General features: G+C 46.3%; 2 protein-coding genes across 3 annotated transcripts; both read left to right on the forward strand.

The window, feature by feature from the left end:
- The first annotated feature begins 1,717 nt into the window (after positions 1-1,717).
- Positions 1,718-6,254, forward strand: LOC132457832 (actin, alpha cardiac muscle). The gene is made up of 9 exons (XM_060052184.1): positions 1,718-1,824; positions 3,373-3,523; positions 3,941-4,069; positions 4,312-4,422; positions 4,586-4,670; positions 5,118-5,279; positions 5,397-5,588; positions 5,704-5,885; positions 6,021-6,254. Exons 2-9 carry the CDS (start codon positions 3,395-3,397, stop codon positions 6,162-6,164), a joined length of 1,134 nt encoding a protein of 377 aa, XP_059908167.1. The 5' UTR covers positions 1,718-1,824; positions 3,373-3,394; the 3' UTR covers positions 6,165-6,254.
- Positions 6,255-7,414: 1,160 nt separating this feature from the next.
- Positions 7,415-15,158, forward strand: arhgap11a (Rho GTPase activating protein 11A). 2 transcript variants are annotated; one of them, XM_060052187.1, is made up of 12 exons: positions 7,425-8,045; positions 8,866-8,933; positions 9,040-9,136; positions 9,500-9,756; positions 9,881-10,044; positions 10,841-10,966; positions 11,080-11,154; positions 11,532-11,699; positions 11,820-11,949; positions 12,061-12,169; positions 12,942-13,047; positions 13,158-15,158. In XM_060052187.1, exons 1-12 carry the CDS (start codon positions 7,920-7,922, stop codon positions 14,639-14,641), a joined length of 2,910 nt encoding a protein of 969 aa, XP_059908170.1. In that variant the 5' UTR covers positions 7,425-7,919; the 3' UTR covers positions 14,642-15,158. The 2 variants fall into 2 exon arrangements, with proteins under 2 accessions (XP_059908171.1, XP_059908170.1); XM_060052188.1 differs by lacking the exon at positions 11,080-11,154 and having other exon boundaries at positions 7,415-8,045.
- The last annotated feature ends 1,078 nt before the right edge of the window (positions 15,159-16,236 follow it).

Genomic DNA, 16,236 nt, shown 5'->3' on the forward strand with positions numbered 1-16,236 from the left:
GGGAGAGACACTGTGATGGCAGGTCCAGCCCCCTTCATCCAGCCGCTATCTGTGGAGATAGAGAGGAAACACTATTAATAGGAGGCTTCAGTATTTGGGGGTACGACTTCACATTCCCCCCTGAGACGAGATGCCACCAAGATACCCCTTACTCACTGCCCCTGGGCCGCTCTGGTCTCACCCAATTGACTCGGAAAGGCGCCACATTTTTGAAACCGTATACCCCTGTTCGGATCACTCCTGCTTCCTCTCCCTGTGTCTGATTCAGATTTCGAGTATGGGCAGTTGGCCTCACCAGATGTGTGGACTGGAGTGTTGTCCCGACATACCAACGGCTCATTGAATGATGCCTCTACAACGAGGCTGCACAGAGGACAGTATTACCTCATAAGGTCCAGTGTACACCCAGGGGAGATAAAGTGCAGATATTGGGCGGGACAAATATGGAACTCATATCACACACTGGCCCCGCGGAGCGGCAGCAGTGGGCTGCACATTAATGACAGGGGCGCTCACAGTGACCTTACAAGGAGACGGCTGGGCCAATCAGGAGGAGGCAGTGAGAGCCGCGAGCCACTGAGACAGTGAGATCAGAGACAGACCCCAAGTGGCATTACCGTCAGCTGTTGCTTGTGTTAGGTGGGCTCAGTGCACGCACACACATATGCTCACGCACTGTTCGCACACGCTCACACACATGATCACAATCATACACGCTCACAGACATACACAAACATACGCACAGACACACACTTGTGTGCTTGCACACACAGACACACACACGCAAACACACACAAATACTGACAGACACACACAAATACTGACAGACACACACACACACTGACACACACACACACACACACACACACACACACACACACACACACACACACACACACACACACACACACATACACACACACACACACACACACACAGGCCAACACACACAAACACAGACCCAGACACACATAAAGAGACAGACTCACACACACACACACACACACACACACACACACACACACACACACACACACACACACACACACACACACACACACACACATGCACGCACGGACACACAGTGACACTCACACGTCTTCTGAGTATGTGGATGGTTTATCCACCTCCTTAACCAGACATCTCATGTCATGTTGCTTCTGGGGATTTAGTAGTTGATCCTGGGGTGTCTAATCTGATAGGTGGGTGGATGACCTCGGATAGTATTGTAGGGGTATGCAGCAGAATATGATACTGAGGTCACACATTGTGTTTGTAAGCCAAGGGAGGCTTAATGGGTTCACGCCTCATGTCAACTTCATTGAATGACATCATCATTTCTTAGGTTTTCACCTGTATTCATGATAACTGCTGGATAATTACATTAAATAGATATTCGGTCATGCTTTGAGGTGTATACGTTTCCCTGAATACAATATATTTAGAAATCTTGAAGCTTGAAGGCTTAAGGAAGAGAGCATTATTGCTTGACCAAGTAAAACATGCCAAAAATACAACTAACATGAATTTTAAATGTATTTCTTAATCTATTAGCTATATAATAATTATCAATAACATCTTAGAATAGAATAAGCAGGCATTAGCTCATGTTGCTCAAATTCCTTTTTTACTAGTTCATGACACTCGTTAAGGTTTACTGGCTTGTTGATCTGTATGTTTTTTACTGGCAGCTCTTTTTGGACTTGTGTGATGAACTCTAAGCCCCGCCCCCTGGGCCCCAGACCCAGCCACAGACGTATTTAAGGCCTGCTCAAATCCTGGGCCTCTGTCCCAGTGGAAGCATCCGTCTATCCGTGCAACTAGGTGAGTACGTCCAGGACTTGATGGAGCTTCTAACTCTGCTTTAACTCAGCTTCCCTCCTTCAATTTATTTTTCATTTCCTCTTTTCATTCCTTTCATACCTCTTTTTGGAAACATTGATATTCTGCTAGGCTTTTGGGATACAGTATGTTGTATTCAGAAGGATGTTTGCTTGTGTTTGAGGTTCATGTAAATGATGGGCAGCATTTTTATGATATGCAATTTTTATGGTAATTTATAATGTTAATAATGTGTCTTGAATTGGTAGATCAACAAATAGAGGCCAATTATGAAGCAGGATTTATGAGGTTGATTGCAAATCTGGGTGTAGCGCAATGAAGACCAAATGTTGCCTAAGTTTAGGAAGAAATGTGTGTCATTACTGAACAATTAAATGTTGTTCACTGTGAGTTGCAATTTATACTAAATATTGCTATTGCCGCATAATTACTATTCATGCCTGAAATAAAAAGGCCATGCAGACACTTTCTTGCAGAGAAATCCACTTTCTAGTAAGAAATAAATAGATCAAACATCCATATGCCCTTAAATATACTTTACTCAGAATCAGAACCAGAACTAAAATCTTGTATTCAGAAACATTGAGACAAAATTGAAATACCTACTAAGATACAAGCACCCGCTATTTCCTGCACCTAACACCCATCTGCCTTCAGTGCATCCACAGGAAAAAAGCGAGTGTTGATTGATAATTAAGTGAATTAAGACCAGGAGACACTGCAACCAAAGCTGGATGAGGTCTAATGAATGAAACTATTTGGAGGCATGCAGTAAAACAGAAGCGTCCCCATTTACTGACAGCTACCCGACCAGCCTGGCTTTGAGACAAGCTCCCCCCAAACCTGAAATAGCTGCAGATAGAGACACCCTTCTTGTTTCCCCTCTCCACCAACATCACCACCTAGGTACATGGGAGGGGGGGGGGGGGGGGGCTAGGGCTCAGAATAGTCCCACACCCCAGGTCCTTCTGTTATGCCCCTTTTTGGTGCTGCCTCAGCAGCTCTGTAGTGTCCCAGGAACAATCCTCATCCTCCAGGCTTTTGAGATACAGTATCAGTGTTTGTCCAACCGGGCGGGGACGGAAATAGTAGCCAAAGGCATGTCTAATTAGCGCTCTATAGATAGAGCCTGGGCAAGTGGTTTGTCTTAGTGGTTTCTGGTAAATATGCGTGATGATGGCAACACTTGAGCGGGGATGTCTGACAACTCTCTGAAAACACAGTGGATTCTGATGGAGATGGTGTTCAACAATCACCCCGATTGTTCAATCATCATCCATCTTCGATGGATCTTTAAAACAGGAACAGACATAGTTGTTGTTTCATCACATTGTATGACCGAGTCGTGTATAATATGTTGTGTCACCTGTAAGTCAGTTCAGTACAATCCCACTCAACACGGTGCTGAGAGCCAGCCCTGATGGGCCTTTGAGCTCCTTCCCTCAATCCTAGGGTAGGGAGTTTAGACAGCTGTTCTTAACACCTCCGTCCCCTCCCTCTCCGTCTCTCCTCCTGTCTGTCCACCTGTAGACCAACCCAGCAAAGCCAAATCATGTGCGACGACGACGAGACCACCGCCCTTGTGTGCGACAACGGCTCCGGCTTGGTCAAGGCTGGGTTTGCCGGAGATGACGCCCCCCGTGCTGTCTTCCCCTCCATCGTCGGAAGACCCCGTCATCAGGTGGGACTACAAACCCTTGAGAAATTCAATAAAAGGGGGTTGGCCGAGACCAGGTGCAACCGGAAGGTTGCTGGTTTGAACCCTGGCTCTCCCTAGCGTTCAGTGTCGAGGTGTCCCTGAGCAAGACACCTAACCCTATCTGCTCCCGACAAGCTTAGTTGACGCTGTCGTCGGTGTATGAATCATTGTAAGTTAAATGCACTAAATGTAAATGTAATAATGGCAATGGTGCCAGAGCTTCAAATCCCTACAAGCCCCCTCCCATTCCCCCCAATGAACCATAATTGTTATTATTATTTAGTTATTCAGTAGACTATTCAATCAAGCTAAGGAGCAGAGATAAATAGAGATGGAAGGAACTCTATTGGCTAATCCAATATGTCCTCTCACCTGCGCTTTTGTGTGGACGGTTCCCAGGGTGTGATGGTGGGTATGGGTCAGAAGGACTCGTACGTGGGTGACGAGGCCCAGAGCAAGAGGGGTATCCTGACCCTGAAGTACCCCATTGAGCACGGCATCATCACCAACTGGGACGACATGGAGAAGGTGTGTGTTTGTGTGTGTGTGTGTGTGTGTGTGTGTGTGTGTGTGTGTGTGTGTGTGTGTGTGTGTGTGTGTGTGTGTGTATGTGTATATGTGTGTTGACCGTGGCTTCCTGTCTGAATACGATCATACAAGAATCGTGTCTTAGCGTAACCCAACCAATTCTTGTGACTTCATTCTGGACGGAGGTCATGTGACACACCGCAGAGTGTAGCACTGACATCGGATATTTGTATTGGTCACAGATCTGGCACCACACATTCTACAACGAGCTGCGTGTGGCACCCGAGGAGCACCCCACCCTGCTCACCGAAGCTCCCCTGAACCCCAAGGCCAATAGGGAGAAGATGACCCAGGTACTTTCAACGCCAACACCTCCCCAATTGCACAGCCTCAAATCATCCAAGTTTGCATCTGTGTCTGTTTTGTGGTGCGCGCCAAAGAGTCTGGATAACCTTCATCTATTAAAAGCCACATTCACTAACATTCTGTGTCTCACATCCTGTTTCTTTCCTGCAGATCATGTTTGAGACCTTCAACGTTCCCGCCATGTATGTGGCCATCCAGGCTGTGCTGTCCCTGTATGCCTCTGGCCGTACCACCGGTGTGTACCCTCCCAGCTCCCTTTGGCTCTAAAGCCCTCTTCAGAGCCAAAGGGCCATCGCTTAGCCTCCCTTTACGTGGGATGTGTTAAGATCAGCAGAGAGATTCTTCTCGACATGCACTGCATGGCATCGTGTGACACTGAAGTCATCCGTCTTCTGGGTGGAATCACCCTGTCACTGCCAATGATGGGTGCTAAGCCCTGGCTGGCAGTGCTAAGGGTGCGAGGCCCAGATGTCAGCAGCATTGTATGTATTTATGACTTGACGCGTTTGAAGGGAGATTACTCGCCTTTTGACAGCTGGTCCTCACACTAGTCTCAGGCACGCGTGGTTAATTATGGCTCCTTGTGCCTGTTTGTGTCTGTCGGTCTGTGTCTGTGTGTGTGCGTGTGTGTGATTGTGTGCGTGTGTGTGTTTGTGTGTGTGTGTGTGTATGTCCGTTGTAGGTATTGTGCTTGACTCTGGGGATGGTGTCACCCACAACGTCCCCATCTACGAGGGTTATGCCCTGCCCCACGCCATCATGCGTCTGGACCTGGCCGGTCGTGACCTGACCGACTACCTGATGAAGATCCTGACGGAGCGCGGCTACTCCTTCGTCACCACTGGTGTGTTCAGCAGAGCTCCACTGTGTCCGACTCACGTCTGAGTGGCCACAACACAAACGTTCCATGATCCTCTCCATGGTCATGTTAACGTGGGGTTGTTTTACGTGTTTTTGCCAGCCGAGCGTGAGATCGTGCGAGACATCAAGGAGAAGCTGTGCTACGTGGCGCTGGACTTTGAGAACGAAATGGCGACCGCCGCCTCCTCCTCCTCGCTGGAGAAGAGCTACGAGCTGCCCGACGGACAGGTCATCACCATCGGCAATGAGCGTTTCCGCTGCCCTGAGACCCTCTTCCAGCCTTCCTTCATCGGTGAGTCACCTGGATTACTTTAACCTGGTCTGGCGGTTACATTCCCTTTTCTTTCCCTCTGCGGTTTTAATATCTTTATCGTGAAGGTTCATTTTGTGTGTCAATCCCATTCCAGGTATGGAGTCCGCTGGCATCCATGAGACGGCCTACAACAGCATCATGAAGTGTGACATCGACATCCGCAAGGACCTGTACGCCAACAACGTGCTGTCTGGTGGCACCACCATGTACCCCGGTATCGCTGACCGCATGCAGAAGGAGATCACAGCCCTGGCCCCGTCCACCATGAAGATCAAGGTGAGGGGAAAACCAAAGTCATCCTCATTTTGTCTACTTGAGCCTTGCCTGAAGAACATAGGGCATGTATATAGTGACCTAACCACCTTACAATAACACACAATTCTTTATTTGTTTTTCCTCCAACTTGTGTAGATCATCGCTCCCCCGGAGAGAAAATACTCGGTCTGGATCGGAGGCTCAATCCTGGCCTCCCTGTCCACCTTCCAGCAGATGTGGATCAGCAAGCAGGAGTATGATGAGGCAGGACCGTCCATTGTCCACAGGAAGTGCTTCTAAACGCACACAACACCATCCATGCATACAAGCACTTGTATGTCTTTGTCAACTGTATATATGTGCTGTTGTAATAAAAATAAATCATTGTGACAGCAGGCTTGAATCTTTCCGTGACTTGTTGACTTGTTTGATGTGCAGGAAAGATGTCTGACACACGTTGAAAGATATTAAAGATTATTGCATAATCTGGTGTGAATCCCGGCAATGTTAATGGCTTTAAAAGTGGAAGAAACTAAACTTTTACGCGATATTGGGATCAAGGATTAACCAATACTTCCTTACCATTTCTACCGTTGGTGTTAAGGACTTAAAATACGTCTGTAAAAAAAGTTTCAACCATGAATTCCAATATCCTACTTTGCATTCAACACAAGCTCCATCTATATTTGAACAGATGTAGTTGATTTAGTTGTGTTGGATAATTGTATACAGGAGGAAAAGCAAACACCACCAGCGTAAGAGCAGATCTATAAGTATATGTTTTCCCCTACTACTACCTTGAGTCCTTCCCGGGCAGCACAAATGTTCCTGAATATACAGGAACATTTGGTTACGCCCCATGGGGGATTCAAATGAAGCGTGCACTGCAGTAGGAGTCCCGCCTTAGAGGGATGAATGCTTGCATTGACAGGCCTCTCTACATCCAGGAATGGCAATGGGGGAGAGGGTTGGAATGGACGCCCATTTGGTAGGACGGTTGCATTCTAGAACAGGCATTTGTTTCAAACCTGCCTGCGGCTATTCTGTGTTTAGATGCTCTCTCTTTGCTTCTCCAGACACTGTTCTCCCTACCTATGAAGACAAGTAGGCCTATGTATGTTGACACAATTTGGGGATGAGCCAGCCTGTTTAAAACAAGATAGACGTTTTTTTGGCCAACATTACAATATAAACCGAAAAGGCATGTAAAGGTCAGCATAGAAACATGAATCAAATGGTATGTCTATAAGGATCTCAGTCATATTCATGCTTATTCAATTTAGAAAACCAATGACCTAATAAAATAAAAATAATTAGTGTAGGGTATTGTAGAACAGTTGTTACATTAACGTATTCCGAATATGATTTAATGTTTTTTTGCTGCAGTGTTGATCCCCTCCAAGGAAAATATAATTATCAGAAAAAGTGGGAAGGTTTCAACCACTGTTTCGCCCATGGAAATTGGGCTGTGTACTTAGCTCTCATTGGCCCAAAAGTGAAAGCTCCGCCCGAATCGGCAATGCGTTGAAACCTCTCTGTCCAATCACAGCGGGGAGTGTAGGGAGCGCTGCCATTTGAATGATCTGCGGAAGTTGCCCCGTTGAAAATAAGTGCCACGGAGCTTGCGTTGAAGCTAATGTAGTTAGCTAGCTAACGCTTTAATTCAAGATATATGATGGATTACAGACGATCGCGTTGTATTTCTTTGTAACAATGTATTTGGTTGTTTCAGAGTACATGCTAACCGAGAACAAAGGCTCCGTTTTCGAGGTTAATCTCGTAAAATAGCTGCGGTTTATACACAGTCAACGGAATGCACGTTGGAAGACCCTTCGGTGGTTTTAGTTCATATTGCGTCTAGTTTTGGTCGGGTCTGCTGTTTTTACAGCACCTGATATGACGCATTTATAAACTGCGTTTGCTTTAAAACACAAGAAGTCTAACTCGCACCGGATTGGAAGGTGTATTGGTTGTTTGTACCCGATTAACAAGGTTGAACGCATAGGGACAACTTGTCTTAAGCTACAAATACAGTTGAAGGTTTTTGGAGCAGACATGAAGGCGATGGAGAGAAACGTGATGCGTCTGGTGGCTGTGGAGCAACTGCGAGCTGCCTGTGGAATAAAGATAAAGAATTGGAATAAAAACAAACAGGGCAGCAAGGCAGTAACTACTCAATCGGTAAGTAGGACCAATATCAAACAATATACTTTTATAGTTTTCACTAAACAAATAATTCCCAGAAAAATGTAAATCTGCCTATGGCATGATAAGTCACTTAAATCAAACTACAAATTCGAGCACATTCAACGCATCGACCTGACATATGTCTTCATTGTTGTTATTGTCTAATCTCATTTGCATATAGTTGAAACCATGCACCCCTCCCCTTCAGAAAACCATTTGTGTAACGTATGCCTGTTAAGTGTACATTGTTTGGCAGTTTAAACATAATGGTACAACTTTTCCCAAACAATGGAGCGCCCACGTATGATCCCCCAAGGGCCATATTTCCTTGACATTTGAATGAAACTGACTGCAGAGACGCTGGACAAGAAACTACTCAGTAGAAACCCATAGGTTATAAAATAAGTTAAAACGTCTCCATTACCATTCGCGCAATACTGACTCAACCCTTTGAGAAATCCTTGCTGAACAGTCACAAGATTTAGATAGTAACAAAGCATGGGTTGTACTTAAAACGATTGAACTTCCCTCCTTCATTTCCCAAGTTTGTTTTCAATTATTTTCCATTGGCTCTTAAGATATTTTGGATTAAGGGCTGCGCTACCCTGTTCCTGCTCAAACCTTGTACTTAATCGTTAAGCCAGGGGTTGGTCACATGCTTGACCTGGAATTCTAGATTTCACCATCCGTTACCTGATGAGTTAATACCACATGGCTGATGCTGAGCACTGGATGGTTTGCACTGTGCCAACGGTTTTCTCTCATTTACAGCCGACTATCATGGAGTTCATCTTTGTTTTTTTTCCACTTGCAGGCCAAGGTTTTTGGGATGTCGCTGGAGAGCCTTCCATATTATAATATGGAACATGGCAGTGTGCCAAGGCAAGTGGGAGCCAATCAGTTCAAAGCTCATGCAATTTCCCAATCGTGCATTTTGAAGTTTGTCTTTTTAATCTGACACACATTGTTTGTTTTCCCCTTCCCACAGGTTTCTAGTGGATGCCTGCATGCAGCTGACGGCCCACATAGACACAGAGGGCTTGTTCAGAAAGTCGGGCTCCGTTGTTCGCCTGAAGGCACTCAGGGTGAGTGATGACCTGGGTTGACCCTGCCATTGAGAGGTCGACCTTGACCCCGGGACCCCCAAGTCTGACACGACTGGGCACTGGGCAGCATGTGAATCAGGCGGGTTGGCCAATCCCCGGCTCCTCCTAGCTGAGTGTGGGAGGTGTCCCTAAGCAAGAAGCCTCACCCTTACTGCTCCCGGAGAGCCGGCTGTTGCCTTGCATGGTTGACACCGCCGTCGGTGTGTGAATGGGCGCATGAATGGGTGAATGTCCGGGAATATTGTAAAGCGCTTTGAGTGGCCACTGGTTAGAAAAGCGCTATAAAATTGCAGTCCGTTTACCATTTACGACGGCGCTGGGTTTTCTTTCCCCCTGGTTCAGGCCAAGCTGGATGCGGGCGAGGACTGCCTATCCGGCGCCCTGCCCTGCGACATTGCCGGCCTGGTGAAGCAGTTCTTCAGAGAGCTGCCCGAGCCCATCCTGCCAACGGAGCTGAACGAGGCCCTGCTCAAAGCCCAGCAGCTCCCCACAGAGGAGGACAGGACGTCGGCCGTGTTGCTGCTGTCTTGCGTTCTGTCGGAGAAGAACCTCAGCGTCCTGCGTCACTTTTTTGACTTCGTCCACCACGTTTCCCTGAGGTATCTTCGACTCGCAATCTTCTAATCATCAGTTTGAATGTCTACGACTTTCCTTTTCTCCTTTCTTTTTTTTGGGGTTTAATCAACCGGCTGGGTCCCCTTTCGCTACCCTTTCTTTCTCCAGGAGTGCAGAGAACAAGATGGACAGCAGCAACCTGTCTGTGATCCTGGCACCCAACCTCCTCCATTCTGGGGACGGGAGCGAGAAGATGAACGCCAACACGGAGAAACGCCTCAGGCTGCAGGCGGCAGTCATCCGCTGCTTCATAGACAATTCCAAAGATTTCGGTACGACCGCATTGCTGACCCGTTCACCTCAATCACCTCACAGATCCACCTGACTGACTGGATTCCTCAACGTGCACGCCATTTGGCCAGTAATATCTTTGGCCTGTGCGCGCTCTGGAGTTGTAGAGTGTTGCTCAGGATGCTCGTATTCATAAATGGTGGTTGTCCCGAAGTCGGGCATGAACATTTGGAAAACGAATTGTTGAAAATATCTTTTATATCCATAACACTCCTGATGTTCCGATTTTTCTTCCTATTTTGAAGATGATGGAGATTGCAGCAGTGAGTCTCTTGCATGCCAACCATAGTTTCTGCTAGCCATTTGTTTGGCCTGCCAACATGGCTGAAAGAGTTGGAATTTACGGGGAACATGTAACCATATTATGTAATAGGCGTGCCGTGTGTGTTAAAGCCCACAGTCATAGGGTTAGTTAGATTATATCCACCACGTAGGGTCAATAGTATATAAAATAAGCTGGGGCCCCTTGATTTTATTATTTTTATTTATTTCACTGGCCCTTGTCATGCCCCGGGGCACTTGCCCCTGGCCCCTCACCTCTGTATGTGTCCCTGCCTATCGCAACAAAGAGGGCAGTGGTAGTCTATGCAACAGTAGGCCATGCTCCAACACATACTCTGAACCTTCACCAGCAGATGGCGGTCAAGATTATATTCTTGTGAATTTCTAGTCGACCAATGGCCTGTAAATTTACGCCTAAGGGAACCCTGATGCCAAAACATATGATCCAATATGAATGTATGATTGCATGATTATATTTATCTACTTGCTGTACAGGTATGTTGCCACCGTTCCTCATGGAGAAGGTTCCCGCCATGATGGGCTGTGACGGAGGTTCCCAATCTCCGTCCCACGAGGAGCAGGAGAACGCGGGTTCCAGAAGGCGTAGACGTAGCCTAGGAGGTACGACTATATGATCCAGCCTCAGGTTTTAACCAGTGATGAATGCCATACCTATCGCTTGAAGTGGCTCCGATCGGTACTCTGTAAGTAGTTTGGTTTGTCTCACGTTTCAGATATGGTCAATGGTGCTCTGAATAAGATAAAAACTAATAGAACGCCTACAAAAACCTTGCAGACAGACAGTTTTGGTAGGTATCGCGGTTAACCCGCGTGCGTCAAAGCCGTCAAACGATGTGGCATCTTGCAGAATGATCGCAAAAATGTCTGTATCCATCATGCTTGCTCATTAAAATATAATCTCTCTCTGTCATTCAAACAGTAATTCTATTTTTTTGTATTTCCGCTGATTACATGTGCTTCCTTCCATTGGGCTGAATGCACACTTGCTGTGATGGTAATCCACTCGGAATGAGTTATGCCCGTCTGGACTGACTTTGCCTGCTTGTCTGTCAATTGCACTAATCTTCTCCCATCGGCTACATTCAAATAGTTTGGCTTTCTGACAGAATGAAAGTAGTTCTGCCAGCTTGTGACTATAAACTGGTGCTTTTGTGATTTCTGCCAGTCTTTTCCTCCGCTACTCCCGTGATCGCAACACCGTCCAAGCGCAAACTTCCCATGGAATCCGGTCAGAGTTTCGGATTCTCAAACAAGAAACGTAGATCCATCAAAAAGACCGGTTTAGACTTTCTTCCAAACGCTCTGTTCAGTGGAGCCTCCACGCCTGGATCAGGTATTGCTTTGCCTTTTTACTTTTTAACTAATAAATCATTGGATTAATTTACTAATTTACAATGACTTTCATAATGTTGATCATGCGTCTTTAAGAAACAATCCTGTCATTATTTCGCAGCATACAGTGCATCAGGAGTTTTGGACAAGTCCTCCTCGAAGCATGCCATGTCCCCAGCAGCACGATCCAGTGTTCGCTCAGCTGCCCGAAGGAAGAGCAGACGACTGAGCAGCAGGCACGTCGTCCAGAGGTACAGGCTCCTGAACAAACACCGGCACCGCGTACATGTGTCTGTATAGGCCCATCCACATGGAATACGATATTAATCGACTTTTTTTTCAAATTCATATTGTTGTTCCAGAGTTGAATCTGGAAAGGCTGGGTGCTTTTCCCCCAAAGTCAGTAAGAAGGAAGAGCCTCGCAAGTCTATCCGCTCGCGCTTCAGCCTTGGAAAGAGCAGCAAAGATGCTGTAAGTGTGGGCGCCCGAAAGACCTGACAATCAAACCATCATGTCCTCTAAACCTGGATTATCAGAAACATGCTCTTAATGAATCGCCCTGTGGCATTTTTTTGTCTTAAAATGAATTGCATTTGTATTCAAATTAGCATAACATGATGCACGCTAGGTGATGTTATGGGGTACAGTATTGCACAGTTGCACTTTTATTGTCTTGCTGTGTCAGCTTGGGTACTTTATATTATAGGTGTATAACAAAGTCTTAACGATAAGCATGGTTTGAGGTTTAATAGGAGCTATAAACATTTTATGACATAAAAGGACCTAGATAAACTGATGATGCAATATACGATGCATACAATTCAAGACACTAAGTTCTATCATTATATTAAACCACTGTAAAACTTAAACCACTAAAAAATATATTAAATATGTATTGAGAGAGAATTATTCTAATGAAAAGGAACCTGAATCAGGTTTATTTAATAAGCTGTTCAGAAATATATTCATACTATATCAGGGAAATGTATTATACTTTATATGTATAGTTTGGACTTAATAAAAATGCTAAAAAACAAACTTCGAAGTGATTTTAATTGTCCTCTGAAGTACTAACCAAAAATCATAACTTAACCTTTTAAACACTACATTTAACATCTGTCAGGGACGTTTAACAACATAATACTCACTGCTCTTAGTTATATTGTTGCTATACAATATTAGCTTGACTTCCCCAAGAGCCAAGTAGATCTCATCTCTCATTTCTCATTCTCATTGGACAAAGGGATCAGTATCCATTGGCTGGCGACTTGCCACTCAGGAGAGCACCAGCAGTTTTTGCCCCACCAGAGACGCAGAGTTCACCCCCGCTGCTAAAAAGGAGTCAAAGAGTAAGTGTTTATTCCCGAAATTCACATAAATCCAAAGAACTAGACTTTTAAATGCAGCATTAAAAAAAAAAAGTATTGATCACTGCCACCATCTCATCCAATTCCTGTAGGCTCCAAGTTCATCAGCAAATCTGAGGACAACCTGCTATCCCCTCACCGCGACTCGGCCCCCCAGCAGACCTCATGGTGCCCCGAGACCCCGGATGGCCCCCGGGCCTTCGGTGGCAGGTCGTTCACGGACACCCCGTTGAACCGAGGCCTGAAGAGCAACTACTTCTCAGAGCCGGCCATCGTGGCCTGCAAGCCTCCCGCAGGGCCGAGCCTTCCCATGAGGCTGTGTTGTGCCTCGAGCGCAGAGAGCCTGGAGAGCAACTACGGTTCCCTCGCGCACGCCCAGGTGGCTCCCATCCCGACCGAACCATCTGAGGGTTTCAAAGTCCCTGCAGACGGCACCCCCAGAGAAGACGAGCGGACGCAGCCTTCAGCCAGCCTCCTGATGCCCCCCCCGGAGACCCCAACTCTCAGGGTACTTTCTACAGACCTCGAGCGATCCGGCCGTACGACGCCAACGAGAAAGCTGGCCGATGACCAAAACATCACCTTCAGCCAGATGGAACTGGCCGCTTTGTCTCCTTTGCATATCGACAGTGCGCTGTTCGAGTCTGGCCTGTATTTTAACCGAGGGGTTAAGACCCCCGATGGTTCCCTGTGTGGTGCTGCGGCCGGTTCTTTAAGCTGCAACAACGGCTCCATGGGGGGCGAGGAGGCCGATGAGGGAGTTCAACACATCAACTGCAGCCAACTGATCGATGCCCTGGACATCCAGAGCCCCGCTCACTTCAAGCTGGGTGTCTCCGCCGGCTTACAGTCCACCCCGTGTAGAATGAACCTGGACTTTCACGGCGACTTTAATAAAACCTCAGAGGAGGACAAAGGCGACGGTGCCACGATCGAAAAGACAGAGGCCCTAAACCAGCTAGCAGTGTTGGGAGATCTATCTCCTGAATCTCAGAGGCCTCGAGTGGCGGACCACATCCAGCACTTCAACAAGCTCACGTTGTACTCACCCAGGGGCGCCAAGGCCAAAGGGGGCCGGACGCCCTTGAAGTTCCAGCGCACGCCCGTGCGGCAGTCGGTCCGCAGGATCAACTCCCTCCTGGGCGACAGCCGGAGAGCCAAGCTGGGCCTGCGGCTCTCCACCAGCCAGAGCGGTCCGGCTGGGAAGTCGGTAAGCCTGGAGAGCGTCCTCCCCTCGGCGTCCCAGCTTCAACCGTACCAGGGAGAAGAACCAGCCGCGCCGCCCACGGGCAAAGTAGGCGCCGCAAAGATACCGCCCCCGGTGCCGCCGAGGAAGCCCAGCAGCACGTTGGCTCGGAAGCACAGGGTTTGTGCTCTGGGTGACGTGACGAACCAGGTGCCGTCGAGGTCAGCGAGGGACTCTTCAGACCCTGTCGGTAAGACGGGCGTGTCGGAGGGCAGGCAGACCCGTCTGCAGCATGTAGCTGATAAGGATGTGCAGCATTACAGGGGTTCACCTAGAAACCCGCTCAGTGAGGTTCGACTGCTGTCTGCTACCAAGCCCATCGATTTGTAGAAAGTCTTCTGTGCCAATTTTTCGGTTCACTGTCCAGGTTTTGTAAAGAGGTGCTTTTAAAACCGTTTCTGGGAGTTTAATTTATTTTGACCTGGATTCTCTGATTGTCTTAATTTGTTGTGCTTTTGCTTCATGCGATGCTTCTAAGCAGTTGCCTTAATGTAGTTTTGCTCTAGTTTTCCATCTAAAGGAAGCTTGGACATTTCAACACATTTAATTTAGTTCTGCTTCAATAAGCAAGTGACAAGGTACAATTGGTAAGAACATTCGTCTTTAGATTACGTTTTTAATTTAAAATTATGTTTTAAATCAACTGTACTTGTGGTTTAAAAAAAATATTTTTTTGCAGTAATTGTACTGGATTTCCACTATATGAAATGTCAAAGCAGTTTATTTTGGTAACGAATTTTGCTATACAGTATTAATCTGGGTATTGTGTCATGTACATTTACAATTTGCACCCTTTTGAATATGCTGTTTGGAATGGCTCAACCAATTAAAATCTTATATTGATTGACATTAGATTTAGTCTTATTTTATTTGCAGAAATACGACTGGCTAGATGGGCTACAAGCCACACGGGGGCGTCCTAAAAGCGCTTTTAAACTGACATGCTAAGTTGTCATGTCCCTGACAATGGCAACGCTAATGACGACTCCATGAATAGCCCTAATAAGCCTATCAACGGTAGCCAACGTTTATGTGAAATTATTCCATGTATTTATAATTATCAGTCTTCAATTGTGTAGACTTACGTTTGGAAGGTTAGATCTGCGTCAGTAGTCATAAACTGGCTATTTGGCGAGGCTGACACTAGGCCTATTTGAATTGTTTGAACCGACTCAAGATCTGTTGACAACCCTTCTCAAACTATCGTCTCAGGGGAATGTCCGATTTTCATACAGTGTTTTGAAGTCCATGTCTTTAGATTCGCACTGTTATCCATGAAAAGCCTGCGCGTTCAGGCCGCGCCATGTGCGCAACAGATGGGCACTGGGCAGCAGTGCATCGGCTTTGCCGAGCTCGATAAAGAGGCTGTCAAGCAGGCTCCGAGTGGTCCAGGTCATCACATGCAGTTCTCTTAAAACCCAGCTTATAAATTAAAAATATAGCAATGGCATCTTCAAAGACCCAACATGACGCATCCGAAAATGCTTGTGGAAAATGAACAAATCAATACAGACGTTTCATATGGTGCCTATGATGGGCCTCTGCATGTTTCATCCAATTAACCCAGGGTACAATATGCACCAGCCAAATAAATGTTTGTCTACAAACGAATTTCTGAGTTAAAAATGTGATGCATTTTATTAGGCTTTTTCAGCATTATCAAATTGTTTTTCCTTTTGAGATAAAAACGGTTAGAAAACCAAGTAGTCTTTGAAATGTCATTTAAACAAAGACTTACTTGGGCATTTATCTATTTAGAGATCAGAGATCACTATAGCCCAATAGGACCATGTATAGTTTGACATAAATAATAGGAACTACACATCAATGGTTATTATTCGTGTTTGGAATATTATAAGTCGTAAGACTATACAGGTATTTATAAATGTTTATTTAGGGATGAAAATAGCAGCAGTGACCAATCA

The sequence above is a fragment of the Gadus macrocephalus genome, chromosome 5, assembly GCF_031168955.1.
Source record: "Gadus macrocephalus chromosome 5, ASM3116895v1".
NCBI lineage: Eukaryota > Metazoa > Chordata > Actinopteri > Gadiformes > Gadidae > Gadus > Gadus macrocephalus.

Coding starts and splice junctions, on each gene's coding strand:
- LOC132457832 (XM_060052184.1), top strand. CDS start 3,395: ATGTGCGACGACGACGAGACCACCGCCCTTGTGTGCGACAACGGCTCC. Junction 4,070..4,311: donor ACTGGGACGACATGGAGAAG/GTGTGTGTTTGT, acceptor TATTGGTCACAG/ATCTGGCACCACACATTCTA. Junction 5,589..5,703: donor CTTCCAGCCTTCCTTCATCG/GTGAGTCACCTG, acceptor ATCCCATTCCAG/GTATGGAGTCCGCTGGCATC.
- arhgap11a (XM_060052187.1), top strand. CDS start 7,920: ATGAAGGCGATGGAGAGAAACGTGATGCGTCTGGTGGCTGTGGAGCAA. Junction 8,934..9,039: donor GAACATGGCAGTGTGCCAAG/GCAAGTGGGAGC, acceptor CCCTTCCCACAG/GTTTCTAGTGGATGCCTGCA. Junction 12,170..12,941: donor GAAAGAGCAGCAAAGATGCT/GTAAGTGTGGGC, acceptor CATTGGACAAAG/GGATCAGTATCCATTGGCTG.